At 46.0% G+C, this 22,063-nt stretch overlaps 1 protein-coding gene across 1 annotated transcript in view; it reads left to right on the top strand.

The window, feature by feature from the left end:
- LOC136624789 (pulmonary surfactant-associated protein A2-like) overlaps positions 1 to 18,452 on the top strand; it is a 36,523-nt gene extending 18,071 nt beyond the window's left edge. The window contains exons 4-6 of the mRNA XM_066598725.1: positions 9,722 to 9,769; positions 11,316 to 11,399; positions 17,946 to 18,452. Coding sequence (XP_066454822.1) covers positions 9,722 to 9,769; positions 11,316 to 11,399; positions 17,946 to 18,319 — 506 coding nt within the window. The 3' untranslated portion in view covers positions 18,320 to 18,452. The remainder of the gene's footprint in view (positions 1 to 9,721; positions 9,770 to 11,315; positions 11,400 to 17,945) is intronic.
- The last annotated feature ends 3,611 nt before the right edge of the window (positions 18,453 to 22,063 follow it).

The raw sequence follows: 22,063 nt of genomic DNA on the forward strand, positions 1-22,063 counted from the left end.
TTTGCCATCCATCTGTTCCACCGTTTCCCAGTCTGGTTGTCTGTCCAAGATGGCTACTGCCATTTTTTATTTATGCACTGCTCTATGATTGGTCAACACTGATCACATCTAAACTTTACCAAATCACACTGGTAGATTAGGTAGTCTGAAGAGTATGTTGACTATCTAGCATGGCTGATAATGGGACTAGGAACTGGTGGATAGGAGAGACAGCAGAAAAGAACAAATACAGGTAATATATCCCTTGCTTTCTCTGTTCCTGGGAAAAAAGTTTGTCCAGAAATTGGAGAGTCACTTTAAAGCGACTGTTTGAGATAAACTTATATAAATATATTTAAATTAAAAAAGCTATTCTCCCTAGTTTGATCCACCACCACTCCATTCCTTCTCTCCAGTCTTTGTTAGTGACACTCCTGTATAGCTGTTGTGACTACAGCAGCCAATCACTTATCTTAGCAGTCTGCACAACAAGATTGCTCTGACCAGTGATTGGATATAGCAGTCACATGGGTAGACAGTAGAGATGAGCGAACGTACTCGTTTAGGGCGATGGAAAGATGGAAATCAGTGAGTTTCCTTTTTTCTATTTTATAACATTTCCTACATTAAAAAAAAACAAATCTTGAACAATCCCCTTAGGAGGTTACATGTGAGGGATAATTGAATTTAACAATGTATATGAACTGATACCAGACAGTATTATTATTATGTATGTAGCACATGATTGCCAGTCGTCAGCTCTGCAAAGGTAGAGGAGCTCCACAACTCCTCGTATTAATTAGAAAATTTATATTCTTATTTTAGAGGGTCTGTTATGCAAAATTTTTCTATTATACAGTTTATACAGGAGGTCTTTTGTCATACATTTGGCCTCCGGTGACATAGCAAGGTCAGGTGGTACCCAGAGTAGAATTTTTTTTTTCCTTACTCCCATGGCCCAATTTTAAAATTACTAAAAATCATTTAAAACCTGCGCTTCACTGTGTTTTTTTTATGCACTCCCTTTGATTCCTATTGGCGATTTCAGCATTAAGAATGCAAGAAATAGGACACGCAGCGTTCAATTTTGAGCACATAGAAAAATCGCTGGTGAGAGGCCACATTGAAATACATGGGAGCTTTAACCTTTAGGCCACTTTCATACAACCATGTGCTGACAGCGTATCACTGGTGGGTAAATCCCGCAAGTGATACGCTGACACTAGCTCCCATAGCAATACATTGCAGTGCTCACACAAGTGTTGCTTCATTGCGTGCCCCGCGGCCGTGAAAATTAGTGCTGCATGTTCTATCTTGGTGCATTGTACACGTTGAGATAGAACACAAGACCCGCTGCCCTCATACGCTCATGTGAAGGCAGCCTAAGGGTATGTTTAATCAGCGCTGGAGATTGCTTAACGCGGGTATACCGAATGTGACGTCTGTGACCTAACCCAACCTTTCCCTTTTCCCAATTAAAACGCTGCAACTTCTAGCTTGGATAAATTTTGGCCACAGTGGCCGTTTATTAAAATTCTATTAACAATTTGGTAAAAAAAAAAATCTAAATAAAAACTACCCACTGAAAGGGGGAAGTCCCTGGAGCCTCCAACCCCCTCTGTCACCTCACCAACAGGGAAAGGATTTCCGTCCTGCAACCCGCCGCTCTCCCTCTATCCGACTCGGGAGACCGAAATCCTTCCCGCTAAAACCCTCCTGTCGCAAGACAGCCGACTAGGGAGGCAACACACACCCCGTTGCCCCTAGTCGCCCTCCTCCCGACTCAGAGACCCGCTAGCCATTCCTAGGCTAGCCCACACTTCTCCGCAGGGACTACGGCCTGACAGAGCCGGGAGGCGACAGGCTGACCACACACTATACCAAAAGGGGGGGGGGGGGGGAAGGTAGCCATCAGCCCTCCGTTCCCCCACCCCCCGCCCCGCATATCAGCTGGCTCCAAGAACTCCCCCCTCTCCCTTCCAAACACCACAGCCAGCATGGCATGACCACCTCATGCCTGCGCAGCACCCCACAGAAGTAACGCGCATTTGATTCCCTTCTGCACCCCTTCTAACCACAGATCCGTCCCAATCTCGTTGAGATGCACGCCATCGCTCCTCCAGTAGTTTCCCACTCCTTTTTCGAGGTCTGTGTACCGAACGGCAACTCCTCCATTACGCACCACAAAGAGGGACACCTCCCGGTTAACCTTGATCCTGGCCTTGTCTATCCCTTGCACTGAGCGCACGTTGCGCCACACCTTGCAAGGGACCATCTCAGACCAGACCAAGGTCAAGCCCCGATACATCTGCAACATACGTAGCATATCGTATGTCTCTGCCTAGCTCCCTGAATGGTCTACGCCCCAAATCGTTACCCCCGACGTGCAGTACGAGGATGTTAGGCGGCTTGTCTAGAGAGACTAGGCGCTGAACGTCCTGTAAAACCCGGAACCAGGCCATGCCCTGCACTCCGATCCATCGAATTACCGCCGTCTCCTTACTCAACCTTAACTGTCTACCGTTAGGCCTGATCTTAGCCCTCTCCCCCCCCAATACACGAACGAGTGGCCCATTATCCACACCAACGCGGTTCGATGATTTGAAACAAAAGAAAAACAAACTAGCCGTAATTAACCCCGCCGAGTACCCGTCCCCCCGCCTTATAGCAAATGCGGTCTGGTATACCGTTTATACCTTCCCGACTTCCAACGACCAATGCCCATCACCGCTTGACTATCCAATCCCCTCTCTGCAGCTTCCGTCGCTGCGCCTATTCTAAACGAATGTGTTCCGAAACTAGAGCTGTCTAAACCCAGCGTACCTATCGTTCTTCTCAAGACCGCCTAGAACTGGAACCTTGACAAAAAACAACCATCTTGGTGCTGCAGCAGAGGCCCTACCCTGACTCCTGCTAACAAACTGTAGTCCTCCCAACATTCAACCGGGCACATGGACTCTCCCTGCACTCGTCCCAGCGACACTCTCCGACCTCTTCCCTCCTGATCCGTCGTGAAGCGACGGATGACTAATTCTAACCGCCCTTCTATAACTTTTGTATCCTCCCCTTGTAAACCCCCCCCCCTTTCTTTTTGCTGGGGGAAACCAGTTCCCCCACCCGTAGAGACCCAAAGAAAGCTAATGAAAAAGCAAACGAGTATTCAAATCCGTCCCCGCATACCTCCCTCAATGCACCACCCACTCTTTTTAATAAGTCGAACGAGATCGGCCGACGCGTATCTGGCCCCCTCCGCCCCCTTCTAAATCCCTTTAGTGCCTGTCTTACTATGAAATTTTTGGTAACGTCCATCACACCCCGCAACTTAGTGCCAAAAGCTACTCCTCCCATAAACTTATTAACTCTCGCGACTGATAAACCTGTCTCTGAACTTTTTCCCAACCATCCCAACAACGCCCCTACCCTGTCCTTGTCAGAACGCACAATTCCCCACTGCCGTAGCCACTCCACCCATTCCAACCAAGCTGCCCTATAAGACGCCCACGTACTCCAAGCCAGAGAGGTACCTATCAAGTGCCTCACTGCTCGCTGACCACGCTCCAGATGTGTCTCGGGCAAGACACCCCTTCCTTCTCCGCTCCAGGGGCCAGCCGTCGGAATCGCTCCCACTGGCAACGAGAAAGAGCATCCGCTATTGAGTTGCTTACCCCCGGCACATGCACCGCACCTATCCAAGCGTTCAGTAAATAACGCTTTCAGCACCAGGTGGCGCAGTAAAGGCCACCACTGGAGGGGACGATGCAGACAATTTATTTATTGCCTGCACGACCCCCAGGTTTTCGCAGTGAAAGCGCACTTTCTTGTTCCTGAACTGATCGCCCCATAACTCCACTGCCACTATGATGGGGAAGAGCTCGAGTAGCAACAAATTTCTTACTAAGCCCGACGAGAACCATTCGCTCGGCCACCCGCCCGCGCACCACTGGCCTTGGAAGTAGACACCAAAACCCGAACTCCCTGCGGCGTCGGTAAACAATTCCCAATCGAAATTTCGAAATTGTCTACTACTTCCTCCATCATCACTGACCGTCCGTTATAGTTCTCTAGAAACACCGCCCATACTGCCAAATCCTTCTTGTGTCCCTTGCCTAGTCGGATAAAATGGTGGGGTAACTGAACCCCCGCCGTTGCTGATGCTAACCTCCTGCTGAAAATTCGCCCTATCGGCATAATCCGGCAAGCGAAATTAAGCTTGCCCAACAACGATTGGAGCTCCCTCAAAGTGACCTTGGTGAAAACCCTTGCTCTGTTTACCTCTGCCTTTAACTCTGACAACTTCTCCTCGGGCAGTCTGCATTCCATTGCAACCGTGTCAATGGTGATGCGGGCCCTTCGGTCTTCCCCGGCACCAAAGGCACCTCGAATTGACCGGAAACCCATTGAAGTGACCCCAACAAAGTTGCACAAATAGGCGAACTCGCTGGCCCTATACATAGGAAGTCATCCAAATAATGGATCACCGACCTAACCCCCGTGCAATCCCTAACTACCCATTCTAAAAAGGAACTGAACGCTTTAAAATAAGCGCAGGAAATGGAACAGCCCATAGGAAGGCACCTATCCGCAAAATAACTTCCTTCCCAAAAGCACCCTAACAAGCAAATGCTCTCTGGCGCTACTGGGAGCAACCTAAACGCAGACTCAATGTCCACCTTTGCCAGCGTCACTCCTTGCCCGTACCTGCGAACCCATTTTATTGCGGCGTCAAATGAAGTATACACCACGGAACAAATTTCCGGGTCTATACCATCATTTACTGACGCCCCCTTTGGGTATGACAGATGGTGTATGAGTCGAAACTTGTTAGGTTCCTTCTTAGAAACCACCCCTAGCGGTGAAACCACCAAATCCGCCACGGGCGGGGAACGAAAAGGTCCCGCTATGCGGCCTAACTGAACCTCCTTACACAATTTTTCTGTCACCACCGCCGAATACCGAAGCGCTGACGGTAAATTCTTGGTTGTGACAGGAACCCTATGAACTGGGGTGGGAATTCTAAAACCATCCCTAAAACCCTCTAACAATAAACTCGCCTTATCTCTGTTGGGGTACCTATTTATAAACGCCACCATCTTTGCCAGTTTCACTGGTGTCATCCCCTTTTCCAGGCGCACCGAAACCCTTTTCTTCTCCCTTTTTAAAGCACTTAGCTGCTCCGTGTGACGTAGCGTTGCACGGGGAGCAGACATGCTTAAACCTGCAACTGTTCCCGAATTTGCATTGGCCGTCGTTAAACTGCCAACACAATCCGAGCCTGTGACTCCCCGTCTGTCCGTCCTTACCCCCTCCCTGGGAACCACTGGCCGAGCTGCTAGTCCCGGCCCCCCCCTGAAAGGGCTGCCCAAACCTAACTGGGGCCATTACCCGTAACCACAGCCCTATGTCTTTCTGATCCCACCGAATAGACGGTCGGATCGCTTTTCTTTGACGTAACAGTTCGTCGTACCTAAGCCACATCTGCCCCCGTATACCCTGTACGCCTCACCTATCGCATCGAAGTAGCAAAAAAGGCCGGAGCAATTCTCTGGAGCCTTTTCACCTATAACGCTAGCCAGAATAGCAAAGGCTTACATCCAGTTAGAGAATGTCTGTGGAATGAAACGCCACCGACGCTTCTCTTCCTCTTCCTTCTTATATTCTGTTCTTTTCCCTTTGTTTAAATGAAATTTCTCCAAAGGGAGAAGGGAAAAGATCTCGACATATTCGTTGCACCAAATCTTTTCTCTAACCTCCTTTAAGTTTGCACCTAGGGGGCCCTCGAAACACACATAAACTTCACCCCTTGCTCTGTCATCCAGGCGAATCCCATCCCTGTCTTTTTCCGTCTGGACTTCTACCGTAACAGGCGTTGCCTGCTGCCCTAACGACGACCCCGATGTGCTACCTCCCCTAGCGCTATCATCGGCAATCGACGCGTTGGACAGTAGCGTCCAAGCAGCTACTGGCGACGGCCCTGGCCCTGCATCTTGCTTGCGCCACAACTCCCATAATCCACCCAGAAATAACCCAAAATCGCTCGCTGCGCCACGTGTGCCTGCCGTCGCCCCCCCATCCCCTGTCCACCCCCCATAGCTCTCTCCCGCGGGTGCAACGCGGCTAACTGCATTGTATGTGCTGTCCCCGTGTGATTGCTCACCTGGCTGCGTAGGGGCTGTAGTCCCACCAGCCGCCGATCCTCCCTCCAGCGGATCCGAGTCCTCATCGGAAGGTGGTCCGAGCTGGCAACTGGGGTCCTCCTCTGGCTGCAGTCGCACCTCCGAATTCGCAGCCGCCCGCCTGTTGTTTGGCCTGGCTCTCACGGGCCGCACGTCTGCCTGTCCTGAGCGGTTACTGTGGGGCTGCTCTGCTGCCGCTGCCTCTCTTGTTGAGCAGCCCCACGCTGCTGCTGTATTCCCAGCCAATGGTCCGGTGCTAGGCCCCGCCCCCCTGGCAGCACGGACGCTCCCCCATTTGCATGGATGGTGCAGGGAGCGGGCCCGGAGGGGCCCGTGAGGGACTCTCTGTGCAGCGCCGACGCGGGGGAGTCTGTTCGGGGGTTCAGACGCGACAGAGCGTGGGCCCTCCTCATTCTCGGCACTCTGGCCGCTGCTGCAGGTGTCTCTCTCCTCACTCCAGCCTCCTCCCTCCGGCCACTAGCAGTCCCCGGCAGCGATCCTGCCGCTGCATCCGGCGTGCGGCTCCCAGCAGCAGCTGAGCTCCGTCCCCTTCCTCTCACCACTGCAGATGCTGGGACTCCGGACGCCTCTCCCTCCGACGCTGCCGACCGTGCGGAACCCACTTCCTCCTGAGATGGGCCCCGGGGCCCCAACGTCCAGGATCCTCAGCAGCCAGTCTACGGCCCGCTCCTCCACCGCTGCCCGGATCTTCTCCATCGCGCCCTCCAGGACGGGTAAGTCCTCTTCTGGGCGCTTCCAGGCGATCTTCTTCGGGCCCTTCGTGTCTTCAGGTCCTCTATGCGTCTTCCCTCTTCTTCCTCGTGGCCTCAGTCTTCTCCTCTTTTGCTTCTTCTTCCTCCGTTGCCGCCTAAGGATGCTCTGCCTACCGCTGTTCCCGCACTTTCTCTCTAACCTCCCCTTCTACTCCCCGCCCTATTCTACTCCCCCCCTCCCCCACTCTCCTTGCACTTCTATTAACCCTGGCCTCCCCGTTAACCCCGTCATGGACTGCCTACATATATATCCCCCGGGGGGCTACTATTCCGGCGCCTCTGGAGATTTTGTCACAGATTTTGGTGCAGATTTGCAGCATATTTCGCCCTTCCAATTCAAGTGGGAAGGTGAAATATGCTGCAGATTTGCACCAAAATCTGCAGCAAAACAGCGACATGTAAACATACCCTAATACTGAGTATTCAGCACACATTAAAAACGGGCTGAAAATGCAGCAGAAAAATGCGTATAAGAGAGCCTTTAAGCCCCCATGTATTTCAATGTGCTAGTTATGGGGGCATAAAAATCGCTGGTAAAGGTTAGGAGAAGCACAGCACTTCCTTCTCAGGTGTCCCACACCAAACTCTCATTACCAGCATGACATGACCTCCCCAGAAGGTGTGTTACTTCTTTTCCAGCACCTCTCACATAGACTGCAAAGATCAGAAAGGGGCTCAGTCCAACCTGGAAACACATCCTATTGGCTGACACTTTCCTCTGCATTGTGCTTATTGCTCAGTGCTGCTGTCAATTACAGGGATGCCCCACCCCTCCTTGCTCCAGTCTTTACTGCTCCCGCTAAGTTACACCGTGGGGTCTGTAATTGGCAGCTGCTGGCAGGCATCAGAATCCCAAGGAATGGCAGGACGAGGCTGGAGGGTTGTCAGTCAGTAGGTCACTAACATCTGTGCAATGGAGGCACCGAGGAGTCACAAGAGTCAGTTATCATAGGACCACAGCTGAGCTGTCATTCCATTCTGTGATAGCAACCAGGGTGGCCCGTACCTACTGCACCCCCTCTTCCTATGCCACAGAATATTAAAAAGTGCAGGATACACATTATAAGTGCTCGTTCACACGAGCGCATAAAGGGTGATGGCGTTTTTATGCCTGCTCCGTATAAGTGCTTGAATGGGCGTTTTTCCGCTATCACGGCCAGCATTTTCTCGTGCATTCACACGACTGTGAGCGTCATTTTTAGTGAAAAAAATACGTTGCACCCCGGAAATCCCTCTCTCTGCCAAAATCCTCGAGAAGCCTTCCAATGCCTACATAGAGGCACCTGTAAGCTTTTCACAGCATTGAATGCTGCATAAATTACTCCCCCTCCCTTCTCTTTCCTTGCTCCCATAGGCGTGTATGGGACCCGTCGGCATATATTGGGCGCTGGCTGCGTATATGTTCTAATTTTCACACTGTATATGTTCTAATTTTCACACTGCCGGCATATTTATATGGCGTGTATTCACCCATGTGAATGGATGCATTGAAAATCAATGCCTCTCATGGGTACGTATATATGCCTGCGCATGAAAACACGGTGTATATGCGCTCGTGTGAAAGAGCCCTAGGGTACGGTATATATTTTTCAATGATTGCTTGATGCATTTCCAACCTCCTAGCAAGTGAAACTTATCTGTATGAAAATTAAACAAGTGGCTGCAGTGTGCAGCAGAAAATTAAGTGAATAAGTATTCCATGGAGCAGTTTCAGTAGAAGGTGAAAATCAAGCCATCTTGGCAACTTCCAACAACACATGACCATCAGTGCCAGACTAGTATTAGAAAAGCTGCCAAACTTTTTGGATTTCCTCATGCAACAGCGTGGGGTGTATACCAAGAATGGCGTGATCAAGGAAAGGCCATCCGGTGGACTTAAATGTGGACTTAACTGGTTGCCGTAAGATTTCATCGGAAGATCCAAGAAATAGTTTTGACAAACAGGGGGTGCACAGTCTAGAAAATAAGGAAAAAATAACGCTGCCTCTCCATCTGACTTTTAAAAGAAAGAAAAACAGAGAGGAAAAGAGCTGAAAAACTGTATCACTGATCCCTGATCAAATAAATCCAGATTTCTGTTATACCATCCTGATGGGTGGGGCAGAATTTGGCATACGGAGCAGGAAGTGACAAACATTTTTTTGTCAGAACTTCCATATAATTTTTCACAAATACAAGAAGCTTCCTGTCCACATAAGCAAATAATCCAGGAGAATGATTTTAAAAATAAATTTGCAAATTACTGCAGTTCTATGGGCCAAAGAAGGTCCAATTTGCTGCAAAATGGTGTCTGCAATACAGTGGCCATTCAGTATACAGTAAATAATGGAGCAGATTTACTATTGAAAATGTGCCAGTGTTTTCAGAAAACTCTAGGGTTGGGGTCACATGGGTCGTATTCTCGGCGGCAATCTTGTGGTTTTATCGCTTCAAAACCCACTGCACTTAGCCGTGGGTTTTGGAGCGGCTTCGCCGCATGCTTTTCTGTGGCGACTAACTCTCCCATAGAGGAGAGTGCAACCGCAACAGAAAAAAATAAGATTGAACATACCGCGCCCCGGGAATCCGTGCCGCTGGGACGGATTCGCCCCCCTGTGTGGATGAGATTTCTGAATTCGGAATAAGGACTGTGTAGTTTAAGTTTACACTGTCTAACTAATAGACAGTAGTAGTAAATCTGCTCCAGTGTATTTAATATGGTCGCTCCAGGCATTTCAATCACATATCGTTCACTGATGGTACTAATTAAAGATAATTTATATTAATCTTACTCAAAAAGATTACTTTTTAACCTAGGGCCACCAGGTCCAGAGGGGAAAAATTGTGACTGTGCTGCAAAATCAGGTAAATCTAAGTGTGCTTATACAAAGATATGATCTAGTAACAAAAGGAATATTTGTGATGTGTGATTACTGATTAGAGTTTGGCAAATACATCTCAACCAGCACTTGAAGGGGACCTTCCTGCAGCATAAACTAATAACAGATACACTGATTTCAGCCATCTGTCACTAATGGGCCAATGTTATGTACTGGTGAAGTATTTTGAGAAATAGCATGTTGACCCTATAGCAGAAGAGTGATGATGATTATTCATGAGCCAGCACTCCCCCAGCTGTGATTGACAGCTTTCTAGAGGCATCAATGAAGCCGTTAGACAAAAAGATGAGTTTGGCTGCTGCATTCAGTATGGATTGGAGATGGGAGAGCTTAGTGAGAGGAAGACTGGTTAGTAATGACTTGCAGTAATCAAGATGAGATGGATCAGGGCAACAATACACGGTTTTGATGTATCTGCAGTAAGAAAAGAGTGAATTCTGGAAATGTATTTGAGGTGCAGGGACAGGAGAGTGCCAGTAATTAGATATAAGGAGTGAAGGAAAGATGGGAGTCATATATAGCCCCGGGGCAGTGGATGTGCTGTATAGGAGTTATTGTATATTGTAAGTAGGTGGTGGAAACACAACATGTTCTTTTTTTGAAAGCATTGGTTTCAGACAGAGAGAAGATAGGATGTTAGAGACAGCGGACAGACAATCACTGGTGTTTTGTAGGCCTGCTGGAGTGATGTTAAAAAAAAAGTGCAGTACACAGTTTGTTGTGATTGGCACAAAGATCATACTTAAAGCCAAATCTGTTGGTAGTTTATCCAATAGGGTCTTGTGTAGGTAGTAAAGAGGAGTGGACCTAGGACTGGACGTTGACGAACTTCAAGAACAAGGGGAAGAGGAGAAAAAGGTGGTCAGAGAGGTAGGAGGAAAACCAGGAAAGCAGTATCCATAAGGCCAATACATAGCACATTCTGGAGGGGCTGGTTATCTACAGAATCAAATGCTGACCAACTCCTCCCCAGTATGCTCCACTCTCCTGGCCTTCAGAATAGTGCTGCAAGTGCTCTGTATATCTATCTACTTGCTCATATAGCTAATAGATTTGGATTTTTTTCTATTCATGACCTGTTCTCAACAGATGATCGGCAGGGGTGCGCTAGTTGGGATCCCCTCCAACCAGCTGATTCCCGTCACTGCTGTGACTACGGACAGCACACAAAGCAGATCACATTCACCATAACGCAGTGGGCCGAGTTGGTATTGCAGGTGCAATTGAAGTGAATTTATTTCAATGTGCTGCAATACCAACCCAAGCCACTGCACTATGGTCAGTGTGATCTGCTTCCTGAGCTGTCCGTAGTGACAGTGACGCCGGTTATTAGCTGATCAGTAGGGATCTCAAGCACCAGAAACAGCAGACAGGTCATCAATAGAAAAAATTCAAGAAGGTCCTGAGCAATCCCTTTAAGCCTTTTATTTATGTTATAATTGGCAAACTAAAATAAAAACTAAAGTCTGCAGGAAGTTCTAGACTTATAAATGTATTTTCTTTTATAACAGGGCTCACAGATTTGCAGGACAGAGTATCATCCATGGAAGATGCGTTGAAACAATTGCAGCTCAGCATATCAGCAAAGACAAAAGGTTAGTCCAGTTATAACGCATACTACTGTCCTATTACTAAGGAACGCATTTTAGTATACAAATTACAGTCATCTTAAAGAGAAACTATAGCAACATGAAATTCTTCCCATTGCCGATATCTCAGGTAGCGCTCTAATGAAAAATTCCCTTCAAGTCCGGAAGATAACAAAGACCATGATATACGCAGGCTTATTTGCCCACAGCATATTTATTGTACTATCATGTGAATAAAAAGAGGATCTCTTATTTTGGAGGAGAAAACACACTATTGCATGAACAGTCTATTCATTTCAACTGTGTAATACTTCACTCCCCCCTGCAGTCGTGCATCAGGGAGCTTTGCTAGGCTTCCACCAGACTACACTTAGCTATCTATTCTACAGTACTATAGAATGACCATTTTTCAAAATCCTGAAGAATAAGATTAAACTGATCCAATTTTGCGTAATACAATTTGAATACACATATTACCCACTTAGTGACAGCTGATACCTGCCTGCAGCAGGTTACATTGGAGATAACTCCAACCCCAACTGATTAACCCATTAGATGTTGTCATCAATGGTGAAGAACTAGAACGGTGAAGGTTTAGGCCTCCTTCCCACGAACGGATTTACGCCGCGTAAATTCGCGGCAAAAATCCGCTGCGTTGCCCCCTGCTATTAGGTTCTATTGAACCTAATAGCACAATGCTCACGGTGCGGAATTCCACCGCGGAATTTCGCACCGTGAAATCTCCCGTCCTCACCTGCAGCATGTTCTATTTGCCGCGGGGTGTACGCGCTGACGGCTTCCATTGCAGTCAATGGAAGCCGTCCGTTCACACTATCTCCCGCTGCAACCAGCGGAAGATAGCGTGAAAAAACGCTTCCCCGCCTACTGCCGCGCGTCATATGACGCGGCCTGCGCGTCACGTGACACGGCCGGCCGCGTCATGTGACGTGGTGGGCGTGTCACATGACGCGACGGCGGTGGGCGGGGAAGCGTCTTCACGCTATCTTCCGCTGGTAAGTATGGGGTCTCTTGGGGGCGCTGTGACGGGCTTCACTGCGGAATATTACGCGGCGGAGCCCGTCACGCTCGTGTGAAGCCGGCCTAAGGTAGTCAAACGTTCCTGGGACATTTTTGTTTACTTAGAGCAAGATCACCTGACAAAATGATGCCACCTCACCACCGGAGCAGGAAAAGGCACAGGATGCAATGTAAAAGTTGTTTCCATATTATTATTACTTATGTTGTATGCCACTATGAAAGTATTAACGGGATCTGTTACACTTGTTATCCAAGGGTTAATATTTAGTCTGACTGAGCTATCCTTGTAGTAGAACAGTGTTTCCTGAACACCATATTTAGGCTACCTACACATAGGCAAGCGTGATATTGGGCCGTGATACTCGGCCCAGTAACGCGCTCATAAGTGTGCTATTTACATGCAGATAAGAGGTGTTTTTCAGTCAAAAACGCCTCGTATCTGTCAAATTCCGATTTCATGCATGATAGACGATTGATTGATTTCAATGCGAAATCTCACATCACACTCATATGCACATCACACAGCATGCGACAGTCATGCGATTAATTAAAGGTCCCATTGAAATCAATTGGTGATGTGTGCCAAGGAATGCAAAGAGATAGGACATCACTCGTGTATAATGGGGTATATATTCGTGCAAGATTTATTTGTCTCGCAAAGCACAAATCTTGCGCAAGTTTCTCAGCCACGTGAATGTCGCCTCAGTCACACTAATGCTTTCACTCTTATCAGTGTAAGTGATGTAAGCTCCAAGTCACATAATGTATGCATCTGTAAATGTTGTACTTTTGTAGGATTTCTTACTTTTTACAGAAAAAAGGTGTAACTTATGGTGTTATCCACTTGTGATGGACACTAAACTGTCAGGACTGGGGTCCGGTATACTGGAAGTCCCTGAAACTGCCCGCAACCCCTGTCCCTACCTACTTGCCCCACTGGGCTAAGCCCCAGGGCAACAACTGGGCGATGGTCTATGCACTCACTAGGGAAGCGGGACACGGGGGCAGACGACAACAAACACTGGAACAAACAAACACCCAGGCAAGTGAGACAATCTGGGTCGGCAGCAGGAGGGTACGCGGTACAAAAGAGTCAGGCAATAGGCAAAGTCGGGTCCAGGAAGCAGAGAGTCAAAATCAGGAGTCAAACGGGAGACAAGCAAAGAAAACGCGGATGCAGCTGAAAGACCAAACTAACACTGGCAGGGATCAGCACACATAGACAGGTTTACATGCTATCAGAGCTCCCGCCCCAGCAGCTGATTGGGGCGGGAGTCGGACAGCAACAGAATATCAGACAGGCAGCGCTGGAGAACAGCCCTCGGCTCTGCAGGATAGGCGACGCTCAGAATGCGAGCCTGGTTGCCATGGAGCCCAGGACATGGTGTCAGGCGGCGCCCGTCGCATCCCTAACAACCCGGCGGCGAGGAGGAGTGCGGTGGCCAGGGGAGGTAACCAGGACCGGGGCACCTCTGCTTGAGTGACAGGACCAGCGGTGAGGGCATGGAGGACCCGCAAGCCGCCGGTCCTGATATAAACCTTATTCATCTATATATATAAAGACGAAAGCCCTCACTGACTCATTGACTGACTCACTCACTCACTCACTCACTCACTGACTCGCCAAAAGTTCCCCAACTTCCCGATGTCGTAGAAACATGAATTTTGGCACAAGCATAGATTATCTCCACAATAGGAAAAGTAATTGGGTCCCAACTCGATTATTCAATTCTAGCGCAAAAGAATTGGGGTCGAAATTTAACGTACATAATCTAAATCTCTCACTTCCCAATGTCATAGAAACTTAAAATTTGGCACGGGCATTGAATATGTCATAAATAGGAAAAGTTAATAGGTCCCAACTCGATTATTCAATTCTATGCGCAAAACAATTAGCGTCCAAATTTTACGTACGGAATCTAATTCTCTCACTTCCCGGTGTCATAGAAACTCGAAATTAGGCATGAGCATTGATAATGTCATAAATAGGAAAAGCTAATGGGTCCCAACTCGATTATTCAATTCTATGCGCAAAAGAATTAGCGTCCAAATTTTACATGTAGAATGTAATGTCTTCACTTTCCAGTGTCATAGAAACAGGAAATTTGGCAGGAGCATTGATTATGTCATAAATAGTAAAAGCTAATGGGTCCCAACTCGATTATTCAATTCTATGCGCAAAAGAATTAGCGTCCAAATTTTACGTACAGAATCTAATTTTCTCACTTTCCGGTGTCATAGAAAGTTAAAATTTGGCACGCACATTGAATATGTCATAAATAGGAAAAGTTAATAGGTCCCAACTCGATTATTCAATTCTATGCGCAAAAGAATTAGCGTCCAAATTTTACGTACGGAATCTAATTCTCTCACTTCCCGGTGTCATAGAAACTCGAAATTAGGCATGAGCATTGATTATGTCATAAATAGGAGAAGCTAATGGTCCCAACTCGATTATTCAATTCTACGCGCGAAAGAATTAGCGTCCAAATTTTACGTGCAGAATGTAATTTCTTCACTTTCCAGTGTCATAGAAACAGGAAATTTGGCACGAGCATTAATTATGTCATAAATAGTAAAAGCTAATGGGTCCCAACTCCATTATTCAATTCTATGCGCAAAAGAATTAGCGTCCAAATTTTACGTACGGAATCTAATTTTCTCACTTTCCGGTGTCATAGAAACGGGAAATTTGGCACGAGCATTGATTATGTCATAAATAGGAAAAGCTAATGGGTCCCAACTCCATTATTCAATTCTAAGCACAAAAGAATTAGCGTCCAAATTTTACGTGCGGAATGTAATTTCTTCACTTTCCGGTGTCATAGAAACAGGAAATTTGGCACGCGCATTGAATATGTCATAAATAGGAAAAGTTAATAGGTCCCAACTCGATTATTCAATTCTATGCGTAAAAGAATTAGCGTCCAAATTTTACGTACGGAATCTAATTCTCTCACTTCCCGGTGTCATAGAAACTCGAAATTAGGCATGAGCATTGATTACGTCATAAATAGGAAAAGCTAATGGGTCCCAACTCGATTATTCAATTCTATGCGCAAAAGAATTAGCGTCCAAATTTTACGTGCAGAATGTAATTTCTTCACTGTCCAGTGTCATAGAAACAGGAAATTGGCATGAGCATTGATTATGTCATAAATAGTAAAAGCTAATGGGTCCCAACTCCATTATTGAATTCTATGCGCAAAAGAATTAGCGTCCAAATTTTATGTACATAATCTAAATCTCTCACTTCCCAATGTGATAGAAACATGAAATTTGGCACGAGCATTGATTGTGTCATAAATATGAAAAGTTAATGGGTCCCAACTTAATTATTCAATTCTATGCGCAAAAGAATTAGCGCCCAAATTTTACGTACAGAATCTAATTTTCTCACTTTCCGGTGTCATAGAAACGGGAAATTTGGCACGAGCATTGATTATGTCATAAATAGGATTGGTTCATAGGTTCCAACTCGATTATTCAATCCTAGCGCAAAAGAATTGGCGTTGAAATTTTACATGCGGAATGTAATTTTCTCACTTTCCGGTGTCATAGAAATGGGAAATTTGGCACGAGCATTGATTATGTCATAAATAGGAAACGCTAATGGGTCCCAACTCCATTATTCAATTCTATGCGCAAAAGAATTAGCGTCCAAATTTTACGTGTGGAATGTAATTTTCTCACTTTCCAGTGTCATAGAAACGGGAAATTTGGCACGAGCATTGATTATGTCATAAATAGGAAAAGCTAATGGGTCCCAACTCCATTATTCAATTCTATGCGCAAAAGAATTAGCGTCCAAATTTAACGTACATAATCTAAATCTCTCACTTCCCAATGTCATAGAAACATGAAATTTGGCACAAGCATTGATTGTGTCATAAATATGAAAAGTTAATGGGTCCCAACTCGATTATTCAATTCTAAGCGCAAAAGAATTAGTGTCCAAATTTTATGTACGTAATCTAATTCTCTCACTTCCTGATGTCATTTTATATAAAGGAAACGTCGCATGGTTGCCTCCACATGGTGTTTCCTGGGTAGCGCAGAGAACTATGCAAAATGGTGAACATATGTTTTTCCTCAGTATCTCTAAAGTAACCACGACTTCATAAGATTTTCCGTGTGAACACCAGATAAACACCAGTACCAAATTAACTCGGGCGAAGCCGGGTATATCAGCTAGTCATACATAACAGAACAACAGAAAGTCTGCAATGTGCTTTCGAGGTCAGAAAGAGCATAGTGGTGACTTCACACAGTTGATGGGAGATAAATGTAGGAAAAATTGTAGTTATAGGCGCAATCCCATTTAACTCAAAGATGCACAAGATCTGTTTTTGAGCTTGACATAACAGCATCAGCCTCAAATACCTACCATAACAGCAATAAAGACAAATTGTTCATATACATGTAATAGTCGAAGAAATCCCGTATTAGCGCTTCTTGCGAGGTAATCGCACGTCTTCAGTGCGATGCGAGAGTGCGAGCTCTCGCAAGAAAATCCCACACATGTTTTTCTATGACAACCTTTCCACTAGCGATGTTTAAGGGCAAGCTGCAATGCGAGGATTAAAAATTGCAGCAGGAGGATTGTTTCAGGGTTTTGCATTTTTCTGTCGCCCATACAGTGCACTGGCAAAACAGATTCTCGCATCACAACGCAAAAGCTTGCGATTTTGCAGCGTTGCGATGCGATTTTAAGATTGCGATTTTCTCACAGCGATATCGCTATCGCCAGTGGAAAGGAGCCCTGAGGGTGACAGCCCACAAATGCCTTATAACTAAGGATGAGCGAGTATACTCGCTAAGGCACTACTCGTCCGAGTAATGTGCCTTAGATGAGTATCCCCCTGCTCGTCCATAAAGATTCGGGGACCGCTGCGGCTGACAGGTGAGTCGCGGCGGGGAGCAGGGGAGAGCGGTGGGAGAGAGGGAGAGAGAGATCTTACCTCCGTTCCTCCCCGCTCTCCCCCGCAGGTCCCTTGCTCTGCGGCGGCCCCCGAATCTTTAAGGACGAGCAGGGAGATACTCGTCTAAGGCACATTACTCGGACGAGTAGTGCCTTAGCGAGTATACTCGCTCATCCTTACTTATAACAGTAAACAGATTACAGATAAGTCAAATGATGCAGATATTAATTCCTCCTCCCTCATTTTCCTACTATTCTGGATCCTTTGGAGCTTTGTTATATTGCTTCCAAGCGAGGGGATGTTTCTGCAGCATGTGCATGCAACTCTTCAAACTCCATTCAGTTGAAAATGACATTCATAACAAAATGGGCAATAAATTTGCATTACTTGGTGCATGAAACTTAACAATTTTTAAATTTACTTTAGAACATTTTAGTAAAATCCACGCGAACATTTTTTAGTTATACTACTTATTGGCGTTGAACTTTTAACAATTTTTTTAAGTATTTAGAGACAGTTTGGGAATTTCATCAAAGTATCATTTTTCTGTTGATATTGGACTTTTTTATAGCATTTTTTTCATGTATTTCAGCCTTACTATATGCTAGAGGTGCCACCGCTGGAGAAAAAGTATTTGTTACAAGCGGGAAAGAGCTACCTTATGATGAGTCAAAAGCAGACTGCCAGAAAGCTGGAGGCCAGTTAGCCTCACCCAAAAATTCTGAAGAGAATAATGCTATTTTATCTATTGCACAGTATTATAACTTGTCTCCATTCCTGGGAATTACTGACATTCAAACAGAAGGTACTTTTCGGTACCCAGATGGAAAACCAATTACTTATTTAAACTGGAATCTTGGAGAGCCCAATCAAAAAGGAGAAGAAGATTGTGTTGAAATGAAACTAAATGGGGGGTGGAATGATCAGGGGTGTCAGGGAAAAAGACTGAATATATGCGAATTTTAATAGCAACATGAATATTGGAATCATTCACAATATGCGTTAATTTTTTTTGCTTAATTGAACAAACTTAATAATAGTATTCTTTATTTGTGTAGCGCCAACTTATTCCGCAGAGCTTTCAAGCATGGGAGAAACACAGAAAATACAACAATTACATGTGATATACCATCAGTTTGAAACAAATGGGCTGGGAGGTGATACAGGAGGTACAAGGGGGCAGGATTGGCATGGGGGAACACAGGCAGTACGGGGATTCCATATGGAAATCAATTATTAGAAAGCAAACAGGGTGGGTACAAGGGTAGAGGTCGTATGTGATAGGAAGGGTGGAAGGTGTGGGGAGGCATAGGGAAAGGCAAGGGGACTACGTCAGGGCATTTGGTATGCCTCCCTGAAGAGGTGAGTTTTAAAGGTGCGCCTGAAATTTCGTGCATCGGGAATTGTTCGGATGCCTTGGGGTAGAGTGTCCTATAGGCGAGCATGTGAGTTTCGTATTAGAGAAGTGTTTAATCTGAGTGTATTAGCGGATTGGAGTGTGCAGGCTGGGTGGTGTATGGACAGGAGAGAGGCAATGTACGGTGGTGCAGCGCCATGGAGAGCTTTGTGGGTGAGGTTGAGGAGTTTAAATTTAGTTCTGCAGTGGATGGGCAACCAATGCAGTGACTGGCATAGTGCAGACACCTATGCGTAATGGCTGGATAGAAAAATGAGCCTAGCTGCCGCATTTAGTATGGATTGGAGTGGAGCTTGTCTGGTGCGGGAAGGCTGATGAATAGTGAGATGCAGTAGTCGAGTGGTGAGGAACAGATGGATTTAAGCAATAGTTCTGAGGTGTATGTGGCATGTTTGGACCAGAGATTGGATGTGGGGGGTAAAGGAGAGGTCAGAGTCAAGTGTAACCCCAAAGGAGTGGGCATTCTGTCTGGGGGTTATGGTGGTGCCAGACACTGGAATGGAGATATTGAGGAGAGGTCGGTTGGAAGGCAGAAAGACGAGAAGGTCAGTTTTTAGAGAGGTTAAGTGTGAGAAAAAGGGAGGACATAGTATTAGAGATAGCAGACAGACAGTCAGTGACATTTTGGACGAATAGTTCAGAGATCTCACTGGAAGAGGCATATAGTTAGGTGTTGTCAGCGTAGAGATGGTATTGGAGGCCGAATTTGAGGATGGTTTGTCCAATTGGGGCTGTGTAGATAGAGAAGAGAAGGGGACAAAGGACTGAACCCTGGGGTACCCCGACAGCAAGAGGAAGTGGAGAGGACATAGAGCCAGCGAAAGAGACACTGAAAGAGCGGTCAGAGAGGTAGGAGGAGAACCAGGAGAGAGCAGTGTCCTTTAGGCCAATAGAGCAGAGCATAGTAAGAAGAAGGTCATGGTAGACAGTGTCAAATGCAGCAGAGAGGTCAAGAAGAATTAGTAGGGAGTAGTCACCTCTTAACTTTGCCGTCATCAGGTCATTTGATACTTTTGTGAGGGCGGTTTCAGTCGCTTTTAGAGAGTGGAAACCAGACTGGAGGGGGTCGAGGAGTGAGTTGTCAGAGAGAAAGCATGTGAGGCGGGAGTAGACCAGACATTCTAGTAATTTGAAGATGAAGGGGAGGTTTGAGATAGGTCGGTAGTTGGCGGCATCAGTCGGGTCAAGGGTTGTGTTTTTAAGCAGAGGGAATATGATGGAGTGTTTAAATGAGGAGGTGAAGGTGCCAGAGGTTAGGGAGAGTTTGCAAATTGTGGTGAGATTAGTAATGAGAGCTGGGGAAAGGAACCAGAGGAGGTGAGAGGGTCACTGGCACAGGTGGTGGGGCGGGCAGCGGAAAGCAGCTTGGCGACTTCCTCCTCTATCGTTGGTTCTAACATAGAAAGTGAGTAGGTGCTGGACGCAGTGTTGAGGGGACTGGGATGGGGGCTAGCTGTGCAGTTATTGGAGATTTTTTTCAGATGTTGTCAATTTTTTCTTAGAAAAAATATATGTATAACACGTAGTTTATTACATTTATTGCATTGATAGAAATATGGTTAATGTGTTGAGAAGAAATAGAAAAGGGTGAGGTATAAGCTCTACCAAATTTCTTTGATGACTTCTTTTTGATCAATAGAGGTGTGATTGTCCAGGCTAAGCACAAGCGTAACCTATGGCTACCCAGTAACTAAAGACATGCTACCTGAATCCTGATGCTTCCTAAGATGTTTGATGCTTTAGGATGGCTTCAAACACATCTTAATCACTGTGGGTTTTTTGCAGCTAAATACCCACAGCAAATCTGTAGGAAAACTGCAAATATGCTGGTAAATGGTGTGGATTTGTTGCGGCTTTTGTAGCAGATCTGCTGCTGATTTTAACCCTTGTATTTCAAGGTTTGAAATCCACAGTATAAAGTCACAGCAAAAATTGGCATGCTGTGGATTTGGAATCTGCAACATTTTTCATAAACACTCTTTATTTGTCGCAGAAAATGTCTGCTCCATGTGCAGAAATCTTATCCACATGGCTTGTATAAGGCCTCATGTCCACTAGCTAAATGGAATTGCAGAGTCCGCAGCAGATTTTGCCCATAGGGAATCATTGGCCATCCGCGGTCCATTAAATTGATTTTTGCACCCGCGAATGGCATTTTAAAAGAATTGCTTTTTTCACGCGCGGGGGAAAAAACGCTGCATGCTCCATTCTGCCACAGATTCCGCGCGGATCGGCAACATTGCTATCACATTGATAAAAATGTGTGCGGATATCTGCATGCAAAAAAAAAAACATTTAAAGCAAATCCACGCAGAATCCGCCACGGAAATCCGCGGCAGATTCTGTGCGGATTGTATTTTTCGAGTGGATATGAGGCCTTAGGCTCACTCACTCTCATGTGCTTCACATATGGTTAGATGGTCTTTCCTTCTCCTCCATCTTCAGCAACATAGGGGGTAATGGTGCCCTCATGTGCCTCTGTGGTAGCAAACCCTCAGATGGAAGATTGGTGCTCCTCAGCAGACAAGACGGATCTTCCCACTGGAACCCAATAACTTGTCCTTATAGGTTCATCCACACCACGTCACATTACACGGTAAGATAGATACATTCCACATGCAGCAGAGCTTACAGGCAATGATTTTAAGTGAGTTAACACTTCAGACACCGCAGCTGTACAACACACGTACAGAAAATAGACATGACAGTTTTGCACAGTGCATCCACATAATCCAGACATGTATGACAATTAGGGAGGGGTCCAGAATGATGTTCTCAGACACTACAGTTCTCCCCTACTTAAAAATAAGCTGACCCCAGTGCCTCTAAAACACAGTGTATATATCTGGAGACGTGCCATCTTAAGTGTATTACTTCACTAACACTAGAAAGGTTCTGCGCATTCGCAGATTGTGCAAGGTGAAACCTGTAAACACAATTCCATAGGTATTGCTATGGAGCTTCATACATAACTCTTTACTCCAAAGACTAGTGAAAAATGAGATCAGTGGAAATATTATCACTATCCCTTTAAGAGAATGAAACACACTGTGGGACCTACACAAAAATTAGAAAAGGTGATTGACAGAGAAAGAACACAGGATGTACCTGGATAAAGAGACAAAAATCATCAGATCAGTCAGTAACTTCAGTCAATACCACTGTCTGTGAATGAAAAAGTGGTAGGAAGGCCCCGCCCCCTGAGACAGGCTAATGCAAACACAGAAGAATGGACTAAGGGGTAAACAAAAGACCTCCAGTCATACACATTTACAGCCATACCATATATACAC

This window comes from Eleutherodactylus coqui, chromosome 4, assembly GCF_035609145.1.
Source record: "Eleutherodactylus coqui strain aEleCoq1 chromosome 4, aEleCoq1.hap1, whole genome shotgun sequence".
Classification (NCBI taxonomy): Eukaryota; Metazoa; Chordata; class Amphibia; order Anura; family Eleutherodactylidae; genus Eleutherodactylus; species Eleutherodactylus coqui.